Source organism: Mustelus asterias, chromosome 6, assembly GCF_964213995.1.
Source record: "Mustelus asterias chromosome 6, sMusAst1.hap1.1, whole genome shotgun sequence".
NCBI lineage: Eukaryota > Metazoa > Chordata > Chondrichthyes > Carcharhiniformes > Triakidae > Mustelus > Mustelus asterias.
In genome coordinates, this window is record NC_135806.1 from 61228674 (window position 1) to 61254035 (window position 25362).

The 25362-nt window shown below is 44.6% G+C and overlaps 1 protein-coding gene across 1 annotated transcript in view; it reads right to left on the minus strand.

Annotated features, from left to right (window-relative positions):
• Positions 1-3777: 3777 nt before the first annotated feature.
• lrrc2 (leucine rich repeat containing 2) overlaps positions 3778-25362 on the minus strand; it is an 85438-nt gene continuing 63853 nt past the window's right edge. The window contains exons 6-9 of the mRNA XM_078214398.1: positions 15839-15984; positions 10899-11051; positions 7051-7187; positions 3778-6021 (exon numbers count right to left, since the gene is read on the minus strand). Of these exons, the coding sequence (XP_078070524.1) occupies positions 5972-6021; positions 7051-7187; positions 10899-11051; positions 15839-15984 (486 nt within the window). The 3' untranslated portion in view covers positions 3778-5971. The remainder of the gene's footprint in view (positions 6022-7050; positions 7188-10898; positions 11052-15838; positions 15985-25362) is intronic.

Genomic DNA, 25362 nt, shown 5'->3' on the forward strand with positions numbered 1-25362 from the left:
GCCTTTCTGTCAAGGCACGCTGCACCACCCAGTGGATGACAAAGTCTTGATCTGACCAGCCACCTCTTTGCAGCTTTCATACATTTGTCACGGCCCCGGTGCACTATGCATTAAATTGAGACAATCACATAAAAACACAGTCTCTGTGCATTTAAGTGCCTTAATTAGCTTTATGTCAGATCTCTACATCCTTTTGTCTCACTATGCCATCTGCCCCTTGTACAATTTAATCTGACTTGTTGACCTTGAAACTCTGATCCAATCCACTTAAGCGTGGAATATTATACACTCCCTGCCCCCTATCTCCAAAGCCATCCTCAAAGTGTCTGGAAAATCCCAGTTCTCTTGTCCATGGAAGCTAGACCAGTTCAATGTAGTTCAGTTTTATTCATTAGCATCTTTGTTGTCAATAAGGTATAGACAACCAAAATACTTGCACTTAGCCATTGTACAATCTGTCACACAGAGTAACAAAATCCAAGAAGCTCAACACAATTCCTTCTGTCACTCAGTACTGTGATAAATGGACTTTTCAAAGGCATTGTGAGAAAGCTGTCAGGGCTGATGTGAAAAGCAATCAGTTCTGTGCCAAAAAAAAACAATTGTGAAGGGATTTAGAAATACCGGAGTAAAATACCAGAAGACTAGCATTTGATTAATAGTAAATTTGAATCTAATTAAAGCAAAGTTTCACTTAAGAATTTTAGTTATCTTGTTGGATGGACTAATTCCATCAAAATTTTCTTTCACAGTTTCTGTGAAAGAAACTCAGAAAGCATTATTGCTCGGTCACTTTCAAACCACATTTTACAAGCTAATTCTAGAATTCATAACAGCGGACTGCAAAGAAGCAAATCCAAATTCAATTTCTGTACAAACCAGGATTCCCTGCCAAGATCCAACACAAAAACATTTTTAAAGCATGTTTTGTCCACCAAAAAATCCCAGCCTGTCCAGTTGGTTTGTTCCATACTACAGAAACTCAGAGTGTACAAATGCCCCAGCAGGTGGATTGGAACTCTTCAAAATGTCATTAATGTATCCTTCCAAACTAAAGAATAAGGGGCTATCAATAAATGGAACTGAAGAGGTGAATAACAGGCTGATCAATATTCAGTTTTATTTCTGTATTATGTGCTGTGTTGCTTACTCGTTATGTTTCTCCCGTTCAATTTGAAATTCAAATAGTAGCTGCTATTGCTTCATAAGTGAAGCACACTCTTATAACATTGAGCACTTTCTTTGTTCTTTGATCAGCACGGGCTTGGAGGGCCGAAGGGCCTGTTCCTGTGCTGTACTTTTCTTTGTTTTTGTTCATTAGGGTCTTAGAACATAGAACATAGAACAGTACAGCACAGAACAGGCCCTTCGGCCCACGATGTTGTGCCGACCTTCATCTGAAACCAAGATCAAGCTATCCCACTCCCTACCATCCTGGTGTGCTCCATGTGCCTATCCAATAACAGCTTAAATGTTCCTAAAGTGTCTGACTCCACTATCACTGCAGGCAGTCCATTCCACACCCCAACCACTCTCTGCGTGAAGAACCTACCTCTGATATCCTTCCTATATCTCCCACCATGAACCCTATAGTTATGCCCCCTCGTAACAGCTCCATCCACCCGAGGAAATAGTCTTTGAACGTTCACTCGATCTATCCCCTTCATCATTTTATAAACCTCTATTAAGTCTCCCCTCAATCTCCTCCGCTCCAGAGAGAACAGCCCCAGCTCCCTCAACCTTTCCTCATAAGACCGACACTCCAAACCAGGCAGCATCCTGGTAAATCTCCTCTGCACTCTTTCCAGCGCTTCCACATCCTTCTTATAGTGAGGTGACCAGAACTGCACGCAATATTCCAAATGCGGTCTCACCAAGGTCCTGTACAGTTGCAGCATAACCCCACGGCTCTTAAACTCCAACCCCCTGTTAATAAAAGCTAACACACTATATGCCTTCTTCACAGCTCTATCCACTTGAGTGGCAACCTTTAGAGATCTGTGGATATGGACCCCAAGATCTCTCTGTTCCTCCACAGTCTTCAGAACCCTACCTTTGACCCTGTAATCCACATTTAAATTAGTCCTACCAAAATGAATCACCTCACATTTATCAGGGTTAAACTCCATTTGCCATTTTTCAGCCCAGCTTTGCATCCTATCTATGTCTCTTTGCAGCCTACAACACCCCTCCACCTCATCCACTACTCCACCAATCTTGGTGTCATCAGCAAATTTACTGATCCACCCTTCAGGCCCCTCCTCTAAGTCATTAATAAAAATCACAAAGAGGATAGCTGTGTAGCAAGGTCTTGTAGCACAGTGGTAGCATCCCTGCCTCTGGGTCAGAAATCCCAGGTTCAAGTCCCAATCCAAGACTTGATGACCAAGGAAGGTTGTCCAAAATGTGACCAAACAGGTTGATTATCAACTGCGAATTCCTTCCAACGTACGCCAATGGCAGGCGGTAAGCCCAGGAGAAATTCCTGCGCAACAGTATGACGAAAAGGAAATTGGAGATTCTTTCATCATTGTCTAAAACTACTACATGCATGTTTAAGTGTATGTTGTCACAAAAACTCAGGCTCCTTGGGGGAACAGGTTGGCTTGGTGGCTGGAGGACTGGCATGGATCACATTGTTGTCAACAGCACAGTGTTTGATCCTCGTTCTGTCTGGGGTGGATTTGGGATCCGCCTCCTTGCCCCACCTGTGATGGAGATCGTGGGTCAGATTTGCCTTCAGGCAGAGAAGTCAGAAAGAAGGATCTGTGTGGCCTGTAAATTCTTTGTGAGAATGGGTTGGTGATGAAATCAATATCTTGTAGGCAAAGGCTAGCTTCCTGACAGAAAAGGTGAATGAAGATTTCAATTACAAATAATCCAGCTGGCAAGATGATTTGCATCAAATGAGATCCTGACGTTATTTGATTTGGACTCATTCAGATGAATGCTCATCTTCTGAATTTTTATTCCAGCTTTCCTGTCACTTCAAATCCCTCATTCTCTTTTTTTTATCCTGCAATGATCCTTCTTCACCTTTCCATTAAAATCGCAGTCAAGAGAATGCCCATCGGGAATTCCATGCCTAATACTCAGAACCTCTTTCTGTACTGTGGGTAAGGATATAAACTTCCCCTTGGTCTCACATGGCTCTTGGGCTGCCAATAGCAAGGTCAGGACCTTAAAAGATCTGTTTCAAATCCAACAATTGCTCTTCAAAGTTTCTTCAGGATGCAGACTTCAAAATTCTGTACTTCCATCAATCTCAACTGATATCAGCAGCAGCTATTTCTCTATTATTTAATTCTAGTCTATCTTTGGTGCAATGGGAATGCAGGCCATGGGATTTGGGATCCCTAACATCACATTTCATGTTAGCTGATCACTTTATAAACTATAGTGCAGCTATTAAGGGATGAAACCCCAGTGCAAATTATTCTCAGCCCATAAAATTGGCAACATGTGGCTTTAAAACCCAAATATGCCATAAACCATGAGTAAACTGCAGGCTTTTAATAGCCACATGGAATATCTCCATGGGAATTGGAATATTCACTAGTACAATGATTTTACTGTCTTAAAATTAAAATGAAAAAGAAAATAACAGATGCGTTTATAAAACAACCTGTGTCTCCTCCCTTTTGGGTACCCTGCAAAAAAGAATTGCATTGCTGAACCGGGAGATCTCCTTTGTCCAATGTTAAATCAGTTTATACATATTTTTGTGTCACAAGCCATAACACTTATCACAAAATGATTGACAGACTATCTGCGAAATGTAAGCATTTTTTGTATGTATTTAATTGAATTTCAAATACATCAGAATAGTGAGGAATATTTTGCAATAAGCATTTGGCAGTTTATATCATCAGTTATTAATGTTAACCAGAATCGGTATGTTGCTGAGTAATTTTCATACATTCTAATATATTTGTCATAAACAATCATAACATAAATACTTCACTTGAGCCTGGAACTTCTGGCTCAGGCAGGGATGCCACCCACGGCACCACAAGACCTTCCTACACAGATCCTACAAAGGCCCTAATGAAGAGCTCTATGCTGGAAGAATGTGCTTCATTTATGAGGCAATAGCAGGGACAATGCCAACTACTATTTGAATAAACTGCAAAAATAAATTTAAACTGTTTAAAACATAATTAAAAAATTAAGTTGCTACATATTAAATGTAATATAACCAAGATAACATTACAAGAAGTTAAAAAATATTCAATATCCATTCTGCATTTTATGCATTTTTTAATTCATTTCTTCCTTTTCCTATTTTCTTCTCCTGGGCTACCTCCACTGAAGTGGGATATAATTTCATAGATGGCAGCAACCCTCTGGGACCTCATTCAAGTGGCTATCCTTCATGTGTGAGCCTGAACGGTGAATGTTATTGGGGTACCACAGTCAAACTTAACCCTGCCCGCATCTAACATTCATACACATGCACTTCTAACAAGATAGCTATCACAACTGGGAACCTCCATGAATGTTTCCCACTCACTCGAACTTTGAAGCCAATTATAACGACCACTATTATTTCCCTGGCTGAGACTGGCAACTTTAACACTGGCCAAAAATTGAACATGAAGGGGGTTCCCTGGTTTGTATGGCAAAGCATAATACAGTTCCGTTGAACTGTCTTTACGATTTAATTTCACACACTGCAGCAATTGAACTTTTTCCGAAGAGGAGCTGCATTTATTTTATTGAAACAATTCAGTTTGGAATATTAAATTCATATGGAGAGTGATTAATTGTGATACAAAAAGATGATTTGGTTTAGCTTGTGTGTTATGGTACTAAACAAGGGTCACAATCATTTACTTACAAATTATTTAAATTGGAGAGCATCTAGCACAAATTTAAACTTGTGACAATATTCAATAGATGAACATTTTGGATCCTTTTTGCTACTGGGGGTAAATAGAAACTGAGTTGGCATCATCAATAAAGGGGTTGCCAATGATAGTAAAAAGGCACTGGAACCAAGTTTCCATCTTTCCTGCTCTTATAAAAAGCATTCACAGATAGATTTCAGCAAAATACAGAAAGTGGGACTGTTTAGTATTCATAGTGACCTACCCGCTATAATTCAGCGATGCTACTGTCAACTGGGACAAGACCAGTTAGTCTATTATACCAATTCCTTTTGCTGAGAGCCACTAAACCTCGAAAGCTCAATTATTGTTCATTAGAAGAGAAAAACAAGCAGATACTTTGGGGCTGTTTTGTAATATGTTCAGTAAATGAATAGGGTAGTTTATGTTTGTCTTCAGAGACTATGAGAAAGAAGGGAAATAAAGGAAGGCTGTGGTGATAGACCTTCACTCAATGGAGGGAGTTAGTGGAAATAAAAACAGTGAAATCTTATTACAAACTTTAAAGAGTATCCTAAATTATCCTGTTGTATTTTTAACATTAAATATTGTCTTATATAAAGTGGAATAAATGTGTGAGCGCTGTCGAAATGCTCTCATTTTGCAATAAATGAAATAGAACTGAGTGAGTGTGCTAAAATAGCTTTCCAATTGAGACATGGTTCTACTGCAGTATTGTAAATTTAAAAATCAGGCCAAGAGAGACACATTTTTTATTTATTTTTTAACAATTTTTCTATTATGACTAAAATAAGTATAATACATCCATGTTACAGACATCCAGATTATAACATTATTGCTTACCTTTAACATTTGGTCATGTAACCCTCTGAACATTTTACTTCCATCAACAAACCACCTCCTGCTCAGCCACTGAACGTGCCATAAATCAAGACAATAGCAAAATGATGCTCTAATAGTCCTCCATACACCTAAATCTGATTCTAAGTGAGTTCTAGTATTCCATGGCCAGCTTTCTATAGCAATTTCTCACTGGAGTGGATGGATTCTTCACAAATCATACATCTTTTGTTCTCTTGAGCTCCAGTTTACGTTTTGATGAATTTTGGTAATGCATCTTGTCAGAGCTGTAGGCTTAGCGATACCCTTGTAGTATAGGCCGGAGTTGTATCTGCGGCAAAGCAAAACATAGATTGTTTTAGATTATCAAAAAATAATACGGATGTGGATTGGTTGTGACTTTTTTTTAATAACTCTTTTGCACCCTGACCACTTTCCTGGGGGGCATTTGGGCAACCTCCAGCATTTCTGATATTCACCAGCCAGGACCCAGTGAGCTGCCACTGCACAGATATTTCAGATATCCAGACTGGAACCTGCATTTAAACATGAAGTTGTTTTGTAGACAGAAGGAAAATATATAGGGGTCCTCACTGGGATCAGTAATAGGATGATTGCTTTTTGTCATTTATATTAATGATCGGAGGTAGACTGGAGCTAAAATTAGCTCCACCATTGGGCATACCGATTCTCTGCCTCCATTCCACCTCTGTGTCATTATGTGGAACAAGGATCAGGGCTGGCAGGGCTACGTGCCTGCACATGGTGGGCTGCTAATCAGGCTCATTGAGACCAATTAAATGTGGCTGACTGAGTTTTTCCAGTCAGCATCCAGCAGGTGACGGGAGCCAGTTTAGGTGCCTGGAGAGGAGATCCCAGTGGCAGACCCGGGTGCTAGCAGTCCAAGTAGGCCTGGAGGCCCTCTCTGCCTGCCTGAGTGCAGCAGTAGCCACAGGCCTGCCCCACTCTCCCACAGTGATGTCCTGGCTTATGACTATTTTTTAAATTAAAGATTTTTAAAAGATGGAGAGAGTGCGCCTCCATTTTGAACTGCCCTCTTCCTTGCCTCATTGCAGCCTGCTGCTCCTCTCAAGCTGGAGAGCCCCAGATTGGCCCTCCAGCTTTGAGAGCCACCCACCTTCTTTAATTGGACAGTGAATCTGCCCGTTGGCCACTGATTGGCTGCTGCTGAGGATAATCAAAAATAAGTGAAGGTTTTCCCCCCAGAGGCAGGTTTGTGAGCCAGAAACTGTCCCAAACTCTGTTTTCCACCCCAGAGGTATAATCCAGTCCTTTATCTTTACATCATTACATCCCTTCTCTTATAAAGAAGAGATTGTAAATTTATTCCAGCAGTTACCTCTCTCTTTCAAATCTTCAAAGTACATTTGCATCAAATCTCTTTCAAAGTCTTCGTGCTCGTCATCATCTTCAAAGAGTTCACTGAGCATCTTGTCTTCTAAGCTTTCGAGTGGATTTTCCCGCAGATCAATATATCTGTCAATAGGAAAGAGAAGAGGATTAATCCATTGACCGTATTGGATGTTGTTTTTTTTACATGTTGAAACAGATACCATTCTGAGGGGACTTGACAGGGTGGATGCTGAAAGGATGTTTCCCCTTGTGGGAGGGACTAGAACTAGGAAGCACAATTTAAAAATAAGGGGTCTTCAATTTAAGATAGAGATAAGGATAATTTTTTATCTCTCAGAGGGTTTGATTTGATTTATTATTCTCGCATGTACCGAGATACAGTGAAAGGTATTGTTTTGCATGCTGCCCACACAAATCATACCATACAAAGCTCACAAAGAGTCGCCACGCTCTGGTGTCATCTTGAAACATGGATGTGGTTAATCCACAGTAAGATCAGTACCACATCCCCATGCTCTCACGAGGATACTGACAAAAATTATCAGTAGAAATAGAGATGGTAGTGGTAATGCGTGGAGTGAAAATTGATAGAAAGGGTCTATTGGAAAGGTTGGCTATGCCTAGTGTGGATAAGTCACCATTTCTGGATAGTTTATATCCCAGGTTGCTAAAATAAATGGTACTGTTCTGAGTCTGTGGAATTCTCTTCCCCAGAGAGAGGTGGAGGCCGACTCATTGAATATTTTTAAGGCGGAGCTAGATGGATTCTTGACTAACAAGGGAGTCAAAGGCTATAGCGGGTAGACAGGAAAATGGAATTGAGGCCACAATCAGATCAGCCATTATCTTGTCAAGTGGTGGAACAGGCTCAAAGGTCTGAGTGGCCTACTCCTGCTTCTAATTTGTATGTTCATTTGTTATTCAGGACAAAATCAAAACATTGAGCATTCTTTTATATACTGTCGAATTTAGAAAAAGACGTGTCTGACTGTGAGCTCTCTCCTGCTCTGCTTTAATTGGTATCATGGGATTTTTAAGCAACACTTTTACCAACATGACAAGTGTAACATTTCAACTGAATGATATGGCCTTCAATAATACTGCACTCTCTCAACACTAGATTATACACTTTAAATCCCGGAATTGGATTTGAGCCCACAACCAAGTAGCCGAGAAGCAGGAGTGCAACCAGAATAAGCTGACATATAAACATCATCAGAGGTACGGTCTTAATTGTCACCCAAATAATTCCAAAAAACCTTCCCAAATTTTCCAGCTGCTCACCTTATTGGTTCTGTGCCATCTCCTACACAATTTTTCAAATCAATGGGGGAAAGATATTTAAAACATAATTAAATGTTGTTGTGGTAAGATTTGTAGATTACAGATACGGAAGTTGATAGTGGTGGTAATGTTTTACATAAAATTACATAGACTATACCACACAGAAATGTGCCCACCTGGGCCATGCTGGTATTTATCATCCTCTTAAGGCCACCACCACTCTTCTTTTGACCCTATCAATACAACTTTCCATTATTCCATTTCCTCATGTGGTTATCTAGCTTCACCTTAAGTGCATCTGTATTATTTGCCTCAATTACCCCTGGATAAATAAATTGCTCCTGAATTCTCTACTTGATTTTCAGTGACCATCTTATCCATTTGGTGCTTAGTTATGGTCTCCTCCCTTCATAAATGGAAACAACTTCTCTGTGTCCAACCTACCAAACCGTCTCATAATTTTAAAGACCTCTATTAAGTAATCTCGCAGCTTTCTCTTTTCTAGAGCAAAAAGTCCCAGCCTGTTCAATCTCTCCTGATGGGTATAGCTTCTCAATTCTGGTATCATTCTAGTTCATCTTTTTTGTACTTTCTTCAGTGTCGATCTATCTTTCTTTAATTGAGATGTAAACTGTGCACAATACTTTAAATATGATCTAACCAAGGTTCTATACAAAGTGAACTTCATTTACCTGCTTTTCAGTTACATTCTTCGATAAGTTAACACCAGTCCTCTATTTGCTTTCTTTATGGCCTTAGTAACCTGCATTGTTACTTTAGTGATTTCTGTATTCCCACACTTTTATACTCCATTTAGGCTCTTACTTTCTAAGGAATGTGCAGCTTCCTAATTTCTCCTAGAATCGTAGAATCATAGAATTCCTACAAAAGGAGGCCATTTAGCCCATCGAGTCTGCACTGAACACAATCCCACCCAGGCCCTTTCCCCTTAACCCCATCTATTTACCCTTCTAGTCCCCCTGACATTACGGGGCAATTTAGCATGACCAATCCACCTAACCCGCACATCTTTGGAGTGTGGGAGGAAACCGGAGCACCCAGAGGAAACCCACGCAGACACGGAGAGAGCATGCAAACTCCACACAGACAGTGACCCTAGGCCGGAATTGAACCCGGGTCCCTGGCACTGTGAGGCAGCAGTGCTAACCACTGTGTCACTGTGCCACCCATAAAATGCACTACCTTACTTTGCTGTATTGAAAAGATTTTGCCAATTACCTACCAATTCTGCAAGCTTATTACAATGAATATGGATGTGGATCAGCAGAATGACATATAGGAGTAAAATGGGAATCAGAGCGGGCAGTTGGGGTGGGGGGCGCGGGGGGGGGGGGGGGGGCGGGGGAGTGGGGGGAGTGGGAGCGGGACATGCAAAGGTCCGTTGACCTCTGGCAGGATTTTCCGGTTTTGGGTTGAGCGTGCCCTGAAAATCCCATCCAGAGTATAATAACAAGGATGTTATGATAAACCTGTATAATTGACTGGTTTGGTCTCAAACAGTGGCTTGACAAGTTATGTTGTGCCAGTGTTAACTATTATACCTTCAGTTTCAAATCACTGCAGAAAACCATCCAGTAAAACCTCTGCAAGTTTAATGGTTCAGCATCTTTCATTCTGTTTTCTTGAGACTACTGTGTGCACCTTTGACTCGAATGTTGAGTCAGAGCTTTAGCTCTATGCACCTCTTCTTCCAAACCCTCTTTCTAGCTGCATCTCTTCTTCAACAGCCTTCTCACAATCTATTTGATACTCCTTTAATTATCTTTTCAAACTGTTCTCCGACTCCTGGTTGGTGTTCATCCCTTTTCCAGTTTTTGTGGAAATCTTTGGGATGTTTGGCCTTGTTAATGATGTTAAATAAGTCCAAAGTGATGCTGTTTCATGGACAGACCTGTTTTTACTAACATTGGACCCCTGGCCCCAGATCACATCTTCCCAGCACTCTTGCTGTAAGTGTTGTACATTCAGTACATCTTGTTCATTCAGTAAATGTTGTTCATTCATGTGCACCAGCGGACATTCTGTTAATGATTAACATGCAGGAGTGGCCTTATAGCAATAGTGAGCCAAGATTTTAATGCCAGAATCCTCCGACTTTGCCCGTGGCTGGGATTCTCTGGTGCCGCTGCGGTGAATGGAGTTTAGGTTGACTGCCAAATTCTCCATTTTCGCTGGCAGTGGGGCGGGAAGGAACAAGATCAGAGAATCCCACCCTAAATCTCAACTTTGGGACACCAGATAAGTTTTGTCAGTCAGAATCTTTACACTAAATGAACAATTGTAAAGCAATAAAATGTCCAAGTTAAGGTGGTAGGAATGTTCTATTGGAACTGGTCCTACTATCCACTTCTCACATTAGCTGATTTTTGAGTCAGTTTTACAGTAGCATTAAGGACATTGTGAAAGTACTGACTATTGAAGTTGAAGAATGAGATGGTCTCTGAAGCAAAACCAGGGCTAAAAGGGAGAGGGAGAGTATTTAAATATTTATAAAAATGGATAAAGGAAAAATTGTATTGCAGCACTTACTTTAGATTGGGGTCAGTTGTCAGAGAAGTTGGTAACTTCTTTATGTCATCACCACTGACTGCCAGCATCTTCAGTTTAGTCAATCTGCACAAGACTTTGGGGAGATAGGTCAGCTTGTTCTTCTGAAGGAACAGGGACTCTAGCTCACTAAGTCTGTAAATTATAAAAATAGCACACAATATTTAAAATGTTTTAAAAATTGTATCCTACAAATAATGGCTGCTTTTTAGTATTTTTACATGTAAGATTTTGAGGCCAATTATGCAGTTTTTAAAATATATTTATTAGTCACAAGTAGGCTTACATTAACATTGCAATGAAGTTACTGTGAAAATCCCCTATTCACCATACTCCTGAACCTGTTCGGGTACACTGAGGGAGAATTTAGCATGGCCAATGCACCTAACCAGCACATCTTTTGGACTGTGGGAGGAAACCAGAGCACCTGGAGGAAACCCACGCAGACATGGGGAAAACATGCAGACTCTGCACAGACCGTGACCTAAGCCGGGAATCGAACCCGGGTCCCTGGTGCTGTGTGGCAGCAGTGCTAACCATTTGCTGCCCCTGTTCTGTTGCAGTAGCAATATCCAGTGATTAGTAGCACCTCCAGAGAAAGATCTCAACAAGAAATGCTTATAACATATAATGGTTAGATATGTTCTTTGTGCATTCTGACCCAAGCAAGGGGTGCGATATGGGTGGAGTTCCCCAATGAATTGCAGCTAGATACAGAGAAATGATTTCTTCTCAAGATTATGTGGACATACTCCTAAAAGTAGATCTGGGCCATTCAGGAGCAAAATAAGGAGGCACTTTTCACATAAAGGCTAATAAATATCTGGACTTTTTTCCTGACACTTGGCGTACTTCAAAATGGGAAACTAGCGCTCCAATTGAAAGAGGCAGGAACTGTAATCAAATAGTTAAATCTATTGAGTCACTTTCCATTAAATGTATCAAATCATTATAGGACCCCAATGCCATGTTTACGATCTAATATTTGGAGCATGTGCCACATACACTCCTCCCATTGGTAATAGGCATTAAGCAGCCTGTCTAGTTGTCCTTAAATGGATCATCGGGGGGTGCTGAGTAAATGGGTGCTTTTTGCGGAGCCTGGAGGAGTGTGAAATATGTTGAAAGTGGTAACAACAAGGTGGGTAACACTACTGGCTGAGGTTAAATTAGAAGAATGGAAATGGGGAACATATCGGCCTGGGCAGATATTTTAGTTAGGGGAGCTAAAAAATCAAAAATCAGACAGAAATTGATTGAAACTAATTTTAGCAAGGAGTAGGCCTTTTTTGGGGGGGGGGGGGGGGGCTGGGTGGGAGTGAGGCTTGCTGGTTGCAGCTGGAGTTACTTGGCAAGGTTGGGAGGGATTTTCCTCAGTAATTGCAGGATGTATGATATCTAGCAGAGGCAGCCATGCAACGGGTCAATAGAAGAGTTATTTGGAAGAACTAAGTGGAATTCTGTGCGGGGGAAGAATGGGAAAGTGGATCTGGGATGTGGTAATATTAACAGGGAAACACTGGGTGCAGTGGGAATGTGGACTTGGTTGTGGCAGCATGGAATTTGCAGTGATGGAGTGTGGTAGCATGAGGAAAGGAATGCTCAGTGTGCATGTGGTGGGAAAGTAGACTTAGGAAGTGGCAGCACTGGAAAGGCAACGATGGGGCATTTGAACATTGGGAAGAGAATTGATTGATGTGAGGAGATGTGGCGTACTGCTCAATGAGAGGGGTTTTCTTGGAGTTAGGCTGGCAGGTGGGCTTAACATAATGGGTACTTGGCATCAGGCTGATAATGACTGGCACTCTCATTCAGAGACGTCGGTGTGGGAGCAGGTCAGAGGCTGGGAATTCTGCAGTGAGTAACTCACTTCCTGGCTCCCCAAAACCTGCCCACCTACAAGGCATAAGTCAGTCGTATGATGGAATACTCTGCAATTACCTAGATGAGTGCAGCTCCAACAACACTTAAGAAGGTCGACACTATCCAGGGCAAAGCAACCCGCTTGATCAGTATCCTATCTATACCAACATTCACTCACTCCACCACCGGTACTGTAGCAGCAATGTGTTCCATTTGCAAGATGCACTGCAGGAACACACCAGGATTCCTTCAGCAGCACCTTCTAAAGCTACAACCTAACTACGAGAAAGACAAGGTTAATAGGAACATCACCACTGCAAACTCCCCTCCAAGTAAGACATCATTCTGACTTGGAAATATATTGCCATTCCTTCACTGCCGCTGGGTCAAAATCCTGAAGCTCCCTCCCTAACAGCACTGTGGATATACCTGCACCACATGAACTGTAGCACTTCATGAAAGCAGCTCACTATCATCTTCTCAAGGGCAATTAGGGATGGGCAATAAATGCTGGCCTAGCCAGCGACACCCACATCCTACGAAAGGAAAAAACAAAAGGGAACAAAAATGTCACAGTTCTACTGGGAAGAGAATTGAGATTACCCAGATACAGAATTTTTAGAGGAAGCTGTCAGTTTAGCAGTCTGGCTTGGATTTGAATCCGAAGGCAAAACACCAACTAGCCAACTGCAGCATCCTATTAATCCTATTACTCCCAGTAATGCACCTTTATGAGAAAAACATTCATCTGAGGGGAAAATTCTTACATTGCAGTTCCTATTATAGCCATACAGTACTGGTCAGGTGCAGAAGTCACAATATTGGGGTCCTCTGTTTTTTAGTGTAAAAATTGATCTCTAATAATCCTGGTGCACAACCCAATTCATAAAGTCCAATTGCTGGAGGTATTTTTGGCTCTTTTACAGAACACTGTCCACATTGGACATTCTGTAGGCTTTAGGACTCCAAATTGTATCAAACCAGAGCCTTGGGAGGACTGAATTGTGACTGAAAATACATTTCACTGAGAACTCTAGACATTGGGCCCGATTTTAACATTTAGAGACTAAGTGCCGGGTGCGGGCGTCAAATAGATCCAAGCTTGGAGGCCGGGCTCCAGCGCGCCCATACGCTTTTTTCGAGCGCCAGTCCAGTAGGTGGGGCTTAGCTCAGCCAGAATGATAGGAGCTCGGAACTGCACATGCGCAGTTCAGAAAAGATCTGACAGAACGTGCCCGGGCGCGAAATAAAAAGCAGAGAGCGGAGAGAGCCTCTCTGCCATTCATCCTCTGGTCGGGGGGGGTGGGGTGGGAGGAGGGGAGGGGGTGTGATTTATCAACCCCTGGGGGGGGGGTGAGGGGAGGGGGTGTGACGTCTCATTCCCTGGGGGAAGAGGGGGTGTGACATCTCATCCTCTGGTCGGGGGGGGTTCCGCTGCGTGTCTGCGGCCGATCCCTCCTGGCACCATCACTGGTACACTACCAGCCACAGATTACTCTTCCCTGCAGGTGCGAGAGAGCGGGAGAGATGGCTGTGGCTGGTCGGGTACCAGTGATGGTGCCAGGAGGGATCGGCCGCAGACAGTCAGCGGAACCCCCCCACCAGAGGATGAGACATCACACCTCTTCTCCCCCCCCCAACCCCCCCCCCAATGGGATGATACGTCACACCCCCTCCGCCCCCCACCACCCAGAGGATGAGACGTCACACCCCCTCCCCTCCCACCCCCTTCCCCCCAGGGGATGAGATGTCACACCCCCCCCTCTCCTCCCACCCCCCACCACCCAGAGGATGAGACGTCACACCCCCTCCCCTCCCACCCCCTTCCCCCCAGGGGATGAGATGTCACACCCCCCCCCTCTCCTCCCACCCCCCACCACCCAGAGGATGAGACGTCATTCCCCCTCCCCTCCCACCCCCCACCACCCAGAGGATGAGACATCACACCCCCCTCCCCTCCCACCCCCCCCCTCCAAGAGGGCGATGTGGGCCTGCCCCCTCTCCTCATCCCACCCCACCCCCACCAGAGTTCCACTCAGCCCACTCCCCCCTCCGGCAGATGCCAGCGGACCTGTGTGAAGCCCGGTCACTTCAGCCGTGGCTCGAAGTCAGTGTCCAGGAACGTGCTGCAGGCTGTCGAAGGACTGAAGGTGAGCGGGAAGGATGGTGGAGGGAGACCACGATCGAGGTAGATTAGGGGTGTGCTCTGCTGGGGGGGGCCTGCCTCCCAGAGGGGTCCGATCCCGGGAGGGGGGGCCGTCTGCCGGAGTAGTTAGAGGGGGTGTCCGCGAAGGGTGGGCCACGGCGATTCCCCTGCCGAATAAAAGTACAAGTTGGACTTTTATTTATCAGGTCGGTAAAGGCGCAGACGCGAATTGGGCCGAACGCTGGTAAAGGGGAAATTGATGGTAAAGTTGGGCGTGCGCTTCATTAAGTTGATTTAAATGCATGCCAATTTGGGTGCGCACCGGAACGGCGCCCGAATCAGCCGTTGGTAAAGGCGCGATCCGCTAGGAATCGGGTGCTGATTGCGGCATAGGCCCGATGCCCAACCTGGGCGCGAAGTTTTGGTAAAATCGGGCCCATTGTCTGGCAAAACGTTCATCCCATTAGTTTGTATTTGATTTCAATCAAGGATCAAAGATGGAGGCCGAGTTGTGACATAGACCTTCTTGCATCCACTTTCTGTCGCAAAACATGATGGCCAGAATTCTCCGATGTTGTACGCCCCGCCACCGCTGCCACAAGTATGGAGAGTTTTGCGCTCAGCCAAATGATCATTCGCTTCAGTGGGAACGGAAAATCCTAACTGTGGGCGAGGCTGGAGAATTCCGGCTTACATATGTCCATGAGAAGAACCTATACCACAAGGACTACAATGATTCAAGGAGGTCTCTCACCACCACCTTCTCAAGGGCAATTAGCAATGGGCTATAAATGCTGAACTTGCCAGCAATGCTCAGATCCTGTGAATGAATAATAAAACAAACTTTACTGTGTGCCCATTTTGGCCACTTCAGGTTTTGCACAGCTCTCTTCCATGTTAATCAGGCAGTTACCTGTCTATATCCTGAGGCAGGTCTTTCAGCTTATTGTTGCTCATGTCTAGATTCTTGAGGTTTGACATTCGAAGCACACAGATAGGTATGCTCAGAAACTGGTTTGAGGACAGATCTAAGCAGCTGAGTTTTTGCAGGTCACGTAGCTGAAACACAAACAAAATTCAAATCATTTTGGTTGTACATTATAAACATAGTCAAGACCTTCTATCTCCCACATGAGGTTGAAACTAACCATTTAAATAGATCTTCTTTGCTCCTTTTTCTAGACTCAACAAGGCCAATGTAACTGTTAGACCTATCCCTCCACCTGCACAAAGGGCAGAATTTTATGGCACCATTAGCAGCTGAGGCGGGGCTGTAAAATGCGGTGAGCCATTCAAAAATCCATTGGCTTCTGCGGGACTGTAAAATCTCACTGGAGTAACATTCAGCTCAAGTTTTCTGATATCAGTTGTCTGACCACAGGAAGTGATGTACGTCACATGGTTTAGAATGTTAGCATTTGAATCTCAAACCTACTACTTTTCCTACATTGATCAGGCATCTCCATTTTGATTCCATCTCTTGTTTACCACTGAATGCAATTTCTACATTCGGCCACGACTACTTCCTTTTGGTATTTCATAGACACAATCCCAAAATATTTATTTCATTAATCCCAACTATTTCTCTGGTTGTGAAGAAGCCTCCTGTTCAACTATTTCAATAAAATGGTGGCAATGTTGGTTGCAGCTGCAATGCTTTTTGCATTTGGGGCGGCACGGTAGCACAGTGGTTAGCACTGCTGCTTCACAGCTCCAGGGACCTGGGTTCGATTCCCGGTTCGGGTCACTGTCTGTGTGGAGTTTGCACATTCTCCTCGTGTCTGCGTGGGTTTCCTCCGGGTGCTCCGGTTTCCTCCCACAGTCCAAAGATGTGCGGGTTAGGTTGATTGGCCATGCTAAAAATTGCCCTTTAGAGTCCTGAGATGTGTAGGTTAGAGGGATTAGCGGGTAAATATGTGGGGGTAGGGCCTGGGTGCAGACTCGATGGGCCGAATGGCCTCCTTCTGCACTGTAGGGTTTCTATGATTTCTAATATGACCAACTGTCACCATTAACAGCAGCATGGTGGTGCGAGTTAGTGCACTTGAAGGGTTTACAATGAATAAGGAGGAGGTATTGAATAGGCTGTACTTAAAGCTGATAAGGCACCATGAGCGGCAGAAATGTATCCAAGGACACTGAGGGAAGTGGAAGTGGAAATTGCGGAGGAAATATGTGGTCCTAATTTCCAGTCTAGCCTCAGGAGTGGTGCCAGAGAACTGGAGAATTGCAACACCCTTGTTCAAAATAAGGTGGAAAGACAAGTCCAGCAACTACAGGCCAGTTGGTTTCACCTCAGACGTGAGCAAGTTCCTAGAAATGTTAACTCAGGACAAAACTAAGAGTCACTTGGACAAATGCAGGTTAATTAAGGAAAACCAGTATGGATTTGTTAAGGGAAAAATCATGTTTTTAAAATTTATTACTTCATGGGATGTTGTCCATTCCTAATTGCCCATGAACCAAGTGGCTTGCTAGGCCATTTCAGAGGCAGTTAATAGTCAATCATATTGCTGTAGGTCTGGAGTCAAAAGTAGGCCAGACCAGGTAAGGATGACAGATTTCCTTCCCTAAAGGAGATTAGTGAACCAAAGAGGGGTTTTTACAAAAATCAATGATAGTTTTGTGGTCGCCATTACTGAGATTAACTTCCTGGAGATTTTTTGAAGAGGGTAATGCTGTTGACATGATGATACACATGGATTTGAATTTTGAACGCGATGTGTGTGCATGGCGGGCAGGACCAGAAGTTTGACAATCCCACCTGAGATCAATTATCCTTCATGATATTACACTGGTTGGCCATTTAAGAGGATAGCATCCAGATAGGGTCAGCGGGGCCGGCAGAGCAGACGCACAATGGGCGCTGGGTCCAATGGTGGCCTGGTGCAAAGTTTAAAGGCGGCTGTCAGAAGCTGCTGAAGACAATGGAGGAGGCAGAGGGAGGTCTACATCATGGTGGCTGCAACACCAGGATGACAATCCAGGCAGGAGCGCCGCAAGGTGGGCAGCAAGGCTTCTCTGTTTTTCAGAGAGTGTCTGCATGCCCTTGTGGAGGTGGTGACAGCCAGGAGGGACATCCTGATGCCAAGGGATGGAAGGAGGAGGTCACCCCATCTAATTAAGAAGGCCTGAGCAGAAGTGGCAGCTGAGCTCAGTGGGCGCGACCTGTCCAGCACATGTAGATAAAATGTCGGAAAAGGTTTGATGATCTTCTACGCTCGGCAAAGCTGAATTCTGAGTTGTCCAGAATGGAGTATTGAGGAAGGGGCTTGTCCAGAGTTACACTCAAACATGTGGGAATCTGGGAATCTCAGAACACACCTCTTCCCCTGTATGTTAAGGCTGCAGAGATGATCTGAACATAGAACATAGAACATAGAAAGCCACAGCACAAACAGGCCCTTCGGCCCACAAGTTGCGCTGATCATATCCCTACCTCTAGGCCTATCTATAGCCCTCAATCCCATTAAATCCCATGTACTCATCCAGAAGTCTCTTAAAAGACCCCAACGAGTTTGCCTCCACCACCACTGACGTCAGCCGATTCCACTCACCCACCATCCTCTGAGTGAAAAACTTACCCCTGACATCTCCTCTGTACCTACCCCCCAGCACCTTAAACCTGTGTCCTCTCGTAGCAACCATTTCAGCCCTTGGAAATAGCCTCTGAGAGTCTACCCTATCCAGACCTCTCAACATCTTGTAAACCTCTATCAGGTCACCTCTCATCCTTCGTCTCTCCAGGGAGAAGAGACCAAGCTCCCTCAACCTATCCTCATAAGGCATGCCCCCCAATCCAGGCAACATCCTTGTAAATCTCCTCTGCACCCTTTCAATGGCTTCAACATCTTTCCTGTAATGAGGTGACCAGAACTGCGCGCAGTACTCCAAGTGGGGTCTAACCAGGGTCCTATAAAGCTGCAGCATTATCTCCCGACTCCTAAACTCAATCCCTTGATTAATGAAGGCTAGTACGCCGTACGCCTTCTTGACCGCATCCTCCACCTGCGAGGCCGATTTAAGAGTCCTATGGACCCGGACCCCAAGGTCCTTCTGATCCTCTACACTGCTAAGAATGGTACCCTTCATATTATACTGCTGCTTCATCCCATTGGATCTGCCAAAATGGATCACTACACACTTATCCGGGTTGAAGTCCATCTGCCACTTCTCCGCCCAGTCTTGCATTCTATCTATGTCTCGCTGCAACTTCTGACATCCCTCCAAACTATCCACAACACCACCTACCTTGGTGTCGTCAGCAAACTTACCAACCCATCCCTCCACTTCCTCATCCAGGTCATTTATGAAAATGACAAACAGCAAGGGTCCCAGAACAGATCCCTGGGGCACTCCACTGGTCACTGACCTCCATGCAGAGAAAGACCCCTCCACAGCCACTCTCTGCCTTCTGCAGGCAAGCCAGTTCTGGATCCACAAGGCAACAGCCCCTTGGATCCCATGCCCTCTCACTTTCTCAAGAAGTCTTGCATGGGGGACCTTATCGAACGCCTTGCTGAAGTCCATATAGACCACATCCACCGCTCTTCCTTCGTCAATGTGTTTGGTCACATTTTCAAAGAACTCAACCAGGCTCGTAAGGCACGACCTGCCCTTGACAAAGCCATGCTGACTACTTTTGATCATACTAAACTTCTCTAGATGATCATAAATCCTGTCTCTCAGGATCCTCTCCATCAACTTACCAACCACTGAGGTTAGACTCACCGGTCGGTAATTTCCCGGGCTGTCCCTGTTCCCTTTCTTGAATATAGGGACCACATCTGCAATCCTCCAATCCTCCGGAACCTCTCCCTTCTCCATCGACGATGCAAAGATCATCGCCAAAGGCTCCGCAATCTCCTCCCTCGCCTCCCACAGTAACCTGGGGTACATCCCATCCGGTCCCGGCGACTTACCAACCTTGATGCCATTCAATAGTTCCAACACATCCTCTTTCTTTATGTCCACATGCTCGATCTTTTCTGTCCACCGCAAACCAGCAGTACAACCACCCAGGTCCCTTTCCACCGTGAATACCGAGGTAAAGTATTCATTAAGCACCTCCGCCATTTCTAACGGTTCCGCACAAACTTTTCCCCCTTCACCTTTTAAGGGTCCTATGCCTTCACATCTCATCCTTTTACTCTTGACATATTTGTAGAAAGCCTTGGGATTCTCCTTAATCTTACCCGCCAAGGTCTTCTCATGACCCCTTCTCGCTCTCCTAATTTCCTTCTTAAGCTCCTTCCTACATCCCGTATACTCCTCTAAATCCTTAACACCTCCTAGCTCTCTGAACCTTCTGTACGCCTCTCTTTTCTTATTCACCAGGTTCATCACAACCTTCGTGCACCACGGTTCCCGTACCCTACCAACACCCCCCTGTCTCATTGGAACGTTGTCATGCAGAGCTCCAGACAAACATTCCTTGAAAATCCTCCACTTTCCTTCGGTACTTTTCCCCAAGAATGCCTCCTTCCAATTTACCTGTCTAATTTCCTCCCTGATGACACTGTATTTCCCTTTACTCCAGAGAAACACTTTCCTAGGCTGCCTGATCCTATCTCTTTCCAATGCTATCGTGAAGGAGATAGAATTATGATCGCTATCCCCAAGATGCTCACCCACCGAGAGATCCTCCACCTGTCCAGGTTCATTAGCCAGCACCAGATCAAGTACAGCCTCTCCTCTAGTAGGCTTATCCACATACTGTGTCAGGAAACTCTCCTGCACACACCTAACAAACTCCTCTCCATCCAAACCCATAGCCCTAGGGATATTCCAATCTATGTTTGGGAAATTAAAATCTCCCATCACGACAACTCTGTTATTCCTACATCTCTCCAGGATCTGTTTCCCCATCTGCTCCTCAACATCTCTGTTACTATTGGGCGGCCTATAGAAAACACCCAGCAAAGTTACCGACCCCTTCCTGTTCCTAACCTGCACCCACAGAGACTCCGTAGTCAATCCCTCCACGGCGTCCACCTTCTCTACAGCCGTGACACTATCCCTGATCAACAGTGCCACTCCCCCCCCTCTCTTGCCTCCCTCCCTGTCCTTCCTGAAACATCTAAAACCCGGCACCTGAAGCACCCAGTCCTGTCCCTGAGACATCCAAGTCTCCGTAATGGCCACCACATCACAATTCGAAGCAGCAATCCACGCTCTAAGCTCATCCACTTTATTCGCTACACTCCTGGCATTAAAATAGACACATCTCAGACCTTCAGCCTGAGCACTTCCCTTCTCCATCACTCGTCTAACCTCCCTCTTACCCTGTCTACATTCCTTATCTATTTGCGAGCTAACCTCCTCGCTCTCAGTCCCTTCATTTCGATTCCCTCCCCCCAACCTTTCTAGTTTAAAGTCTCTCCAGTAGCCTTAGCCAACCTTCCCGCCAGGATATTGGTCCCCCTGGGATTCAAGTGCCACCCGTCTTTTTTAAACAGGTCACACCTGCCCCTAAAGAGGTCCCAATGATCCAAGTACCCAAATCCTTGTCCCTTGCTCCAGTCCCTCAGCCACGCATTCATTCTCCACCAATTCCTGTTCTCACTCTCCCGCGGCACAGGCAGCAATCCCGAGATTACTACCTTTGCATTCCTCTTTCTCAGCTGTCTACCTAACTCCCTATATTCTCTTTTCATGACCCCTTCCCTCTTCCTACCTATGTCAGCAGTACCTATATGCATCACGACCTTCGGCTCCTCTCCCTCCCCCTTCAGGATTTCTGGGACTCGACCAGAGACATCCCGGACCCCTGCACCAGGGAGGCAAACCACCATCCGAGAGTCCCGTCTGTGTCCGCAAAAACGCCTATCTGACCCCCTCACCGTAGAGTCCCCAATTAGCACTACCCTCCTTTCCTTACCCTTTTGCACTACTGGGCCAGGCTCAGCTCCAGAGACACTGCCACCGCTGCTTCCCCCAGGTGGGCTGTCCTCCCCAGTAGTACTCAGACAGGAGTACTTATTATTAAGGGGCACATCCACCGGGGTGCTCACCATCAACCGAGCTTTCTCCTTCCTCACTGTTACCCAGTTACCCTCCTCCCGTGGTCCCGGTGTGACCACCTGCCGATAGCTCCTGTCAATGACCTCCTCACTATCCCTAACCCGGCGAAGGTCCTCGAGCTGCAATTCCAGTTCCCTAACATGGTCCCTTAGGAACCGCAGCTCAACACACCCAGCACAGATATGGTCGTCCGGGAGGCTAGGAGCCTGCAGGACCTCCCACATCCTACATTGGGAACAACATACTGGCCTCACACTCATAATTGCTCTTTTAAACACACAGGGGAAAAAAAAGTGAATGAAAATTTTAATTTTTTTTTTCTGAAGCTCTGGGTCCATCAAAAGATCAAGTGTGCAAAGGGGTTGGAAACAGGAGAAATGTAGCCATAACAACTCTGCAAGATCTGCCACTGGTGGTGGGATGCCGAACCTGGGAATCCCCAGCAGCCATGAGCTGGGAGCCCTGGAGCTTAAGTGTGAGCAGGTGGTCACCAAGTCTCAGAGAGGCTGGCTTCTCTGGAGAAAGTAAGAGCCCAGTGGGCTGAAGCAAGACAGGCTGAAGGTGAAACAAATGTATGGGCATCTCAGCCCTCATAAGAACTTCAGTAATGCACCAATCACTGAGCCACAGTAATGCCATTGATACCAATCACACTGGGCTGCAGATCATGGGCATTGAATCTGTGCGCTATGACTAATAGTTCTGGACAATTGTTTTCATCCCTCAGATAAGCCATCATCCACAGCCAGCCAGCCAGCCTTCTCTCAGCACCAAGCACCAGCCCAGACACTGTCACATCAGTAGGCAGTAGCACGTCAGCTCACTTGGTGGTGTATATCTTTCCATTTGTTGCAGAATCAAGCAGGTAAAATATAGTATTGACTCATAATTTCATTATTGCTTTGATTTTGTCTTAAATAGGCACATTGGATCCACCAGAGGGCAAAAAAGCCATAGCTCAGGTGGACACTTATTTAAAAGGTGAATCATAGAATATTATTTGTAAAATTTTATTTAGTGAATAGTTCTGTACAAACGTTTTCATCTTCAGCAAAAATCGAGTAAACGCTGTGCACTCAACACTTACTCATTTTTATCACTTGACTGTTGCCTCCCTGCAAAGTACTTTCTACTTTGCTTCCCAATTGAATCCTTTGGAACAAGGTTATTGATTTTGTAATAAATTATATTTTTGAGGAAGTACAATATACACATTCAGAATACAAGATAAACAAAACCAATGTTTTAGCAACAGTTGAAGCTTCAGTTGAACAGAGGTAGCACCTTTTCAAGTTCAGTGCTTCATTTCTGGGTGTGGTTTTATGATTATTGACTATAATGTGTAATTCCTATGTCGTACTGAATCCGATTTAAATAGACTATACCAACTGTACCTGAAAAAAAATCAAAATTCAAACTTACATTATAATCTTTTATTCAAGCACTTATTGTGAAGTTGACCTTTACATCTGGCTTTCTCTGAACTTATAAATGTATCAATTGCACTTAATTAATTTAAAGGCAGAAATCGGGGCAGAGTTTTACGGCCACTACAGGGGCATGTAAAATTCTGTAGGTGGTTTTTCTGCTGCCTTCCCCTGACCTTGTTGTAATTTTACAGACAAGGCTTCCCGCCCTCCAACCCTCACACCAATTGAAACCCTTAACGGTCACTTCCAACCCTGGTTGCAATTCATTTGCCCAGCGGGAGGAGGTCGGGAACAAGGTTGGGATGGATGGGATGGGAGGGGGCAGCCTGCTCGGGCCTTGTGCAAGAAAGGGGGAGTGTGCCCTTATCAAGCCCCCTTTCACAATCGGAATCTCCCTCACTATCGCCTTCCTGCCCCATTGGGTGCTCTCTCACTACCTGGCCTTTGTCTGGTAATGCCAGAGAGCTGCCCGACAATCAGATGGGGCGGAGGTCTCGTTTCAAGTGAAATAATGCTCCTTACAGTGCTAAATGGCTGCAGGGCTGTTGTACAAAAAGGGCGTGAGTTCCCCGCTGACTTTTTTGATGGAGGGGGCGGGAGGCCCTGGCACATGTTAAGTGCTGCCCTAAGAGAACCTAGCCAGAAAATTGGGCAGGTGTGGGCGAGACTGGATACTGTGAGGTGCTGGCCAAGTGTGGGTTTCTCAGCACTGGCACGAATTCCAGTGACACACCTAGAGAAAGAAAACAATGCTGTCTCCATGACGACCTATAAAGTGAAGCTTAGAGCAGGTTAAATCAGCGTTACTGCATGTCTGGGAAAGAGGTGGAGAGAGGCTTGAAGTGCCAAAGATACATTGCTTTCTGCTTGTGCCAGGCTTATATCACATAATAGCTGCAAGTGGCTTTGCAGCAAAAAGCACAACTTTAGCTTCCCAGCAGAGGAGTACCCCATGGGTGCCAAGTTGGTGTTTCATATCTTGAAAATATAATTGGGATGAGACCAATTAGACTATAATGCCATATACAGCATCAGTTAAAGTATGACATACCAGAGCCAGTTTTCATCTTCACTATGGTAATCTGCTGGAACAGATTGCCGGTTCATTGAAGAATGCTCTTAATTTTCATTCCTTTGAAATCAATGCAAATGAAAATCATGATTTTTATTTTGCCCTGGCGATCTTTTACCTTGATTCACTGTCCAGTAGGTAAAGACAAAGCTTACCTCCATTGCTTTTAATGAAGTTGATTAAAACTGAACATTCTTCGTGCATGAATGTCAGAAAATTAGTTGTCTGACAAAGTTACTCATATTTAATATCTGAATGGAGCCCCCACTTGTTTCAGTGGGTGCTTCCTATGCACAGCTCGAGAGCCACTGGAAATGTGCTCTATCGGTCTTTTCTTGCCCAACAATTTGCATAACAGGTTCGCCACACAGGATATAATAAGCTTAAAAATTGACTCTATACAACTTTAAACGTAACGTCTAATTATCAACATTCTCCACAGTGGCAAACAGTTTTAAAGGGTGGATGCTGTATGCAGTTAGTCCAAAGCTGGTATGAAACAAGTACAGAGCTGCCCTCTGGAGGTAACTCTTGTACTAGTCACATGCTGGAACATACAGATCTTCAATGAAATGTAAATCTGAATAGACAAGAATATCAATTTGTATATACAAAGCACTTTTAGCATTGTAAAACATCCCAAAGTGTTTCACGGGAGGCAAACCAATGGGGGCAACCTTAATCTTTACCCATTGGGCACAGAATTGAGGAAACTGATTACCTGGTATGAGAAATTAGGGCCTTTAAATTGGTATTTGTGTATTATATAGAGCCCTTATGAGATTAGCTAATACAACACTGATTTTCTGTCTCTCTAGAAAGATAATTTCTAAACAAGTTACAATTCTGAACAGTCTCCGGAAATATCAGGCCGCTTAGTTCAGATTTGCATCTTGAAATTCCTCAATTGAT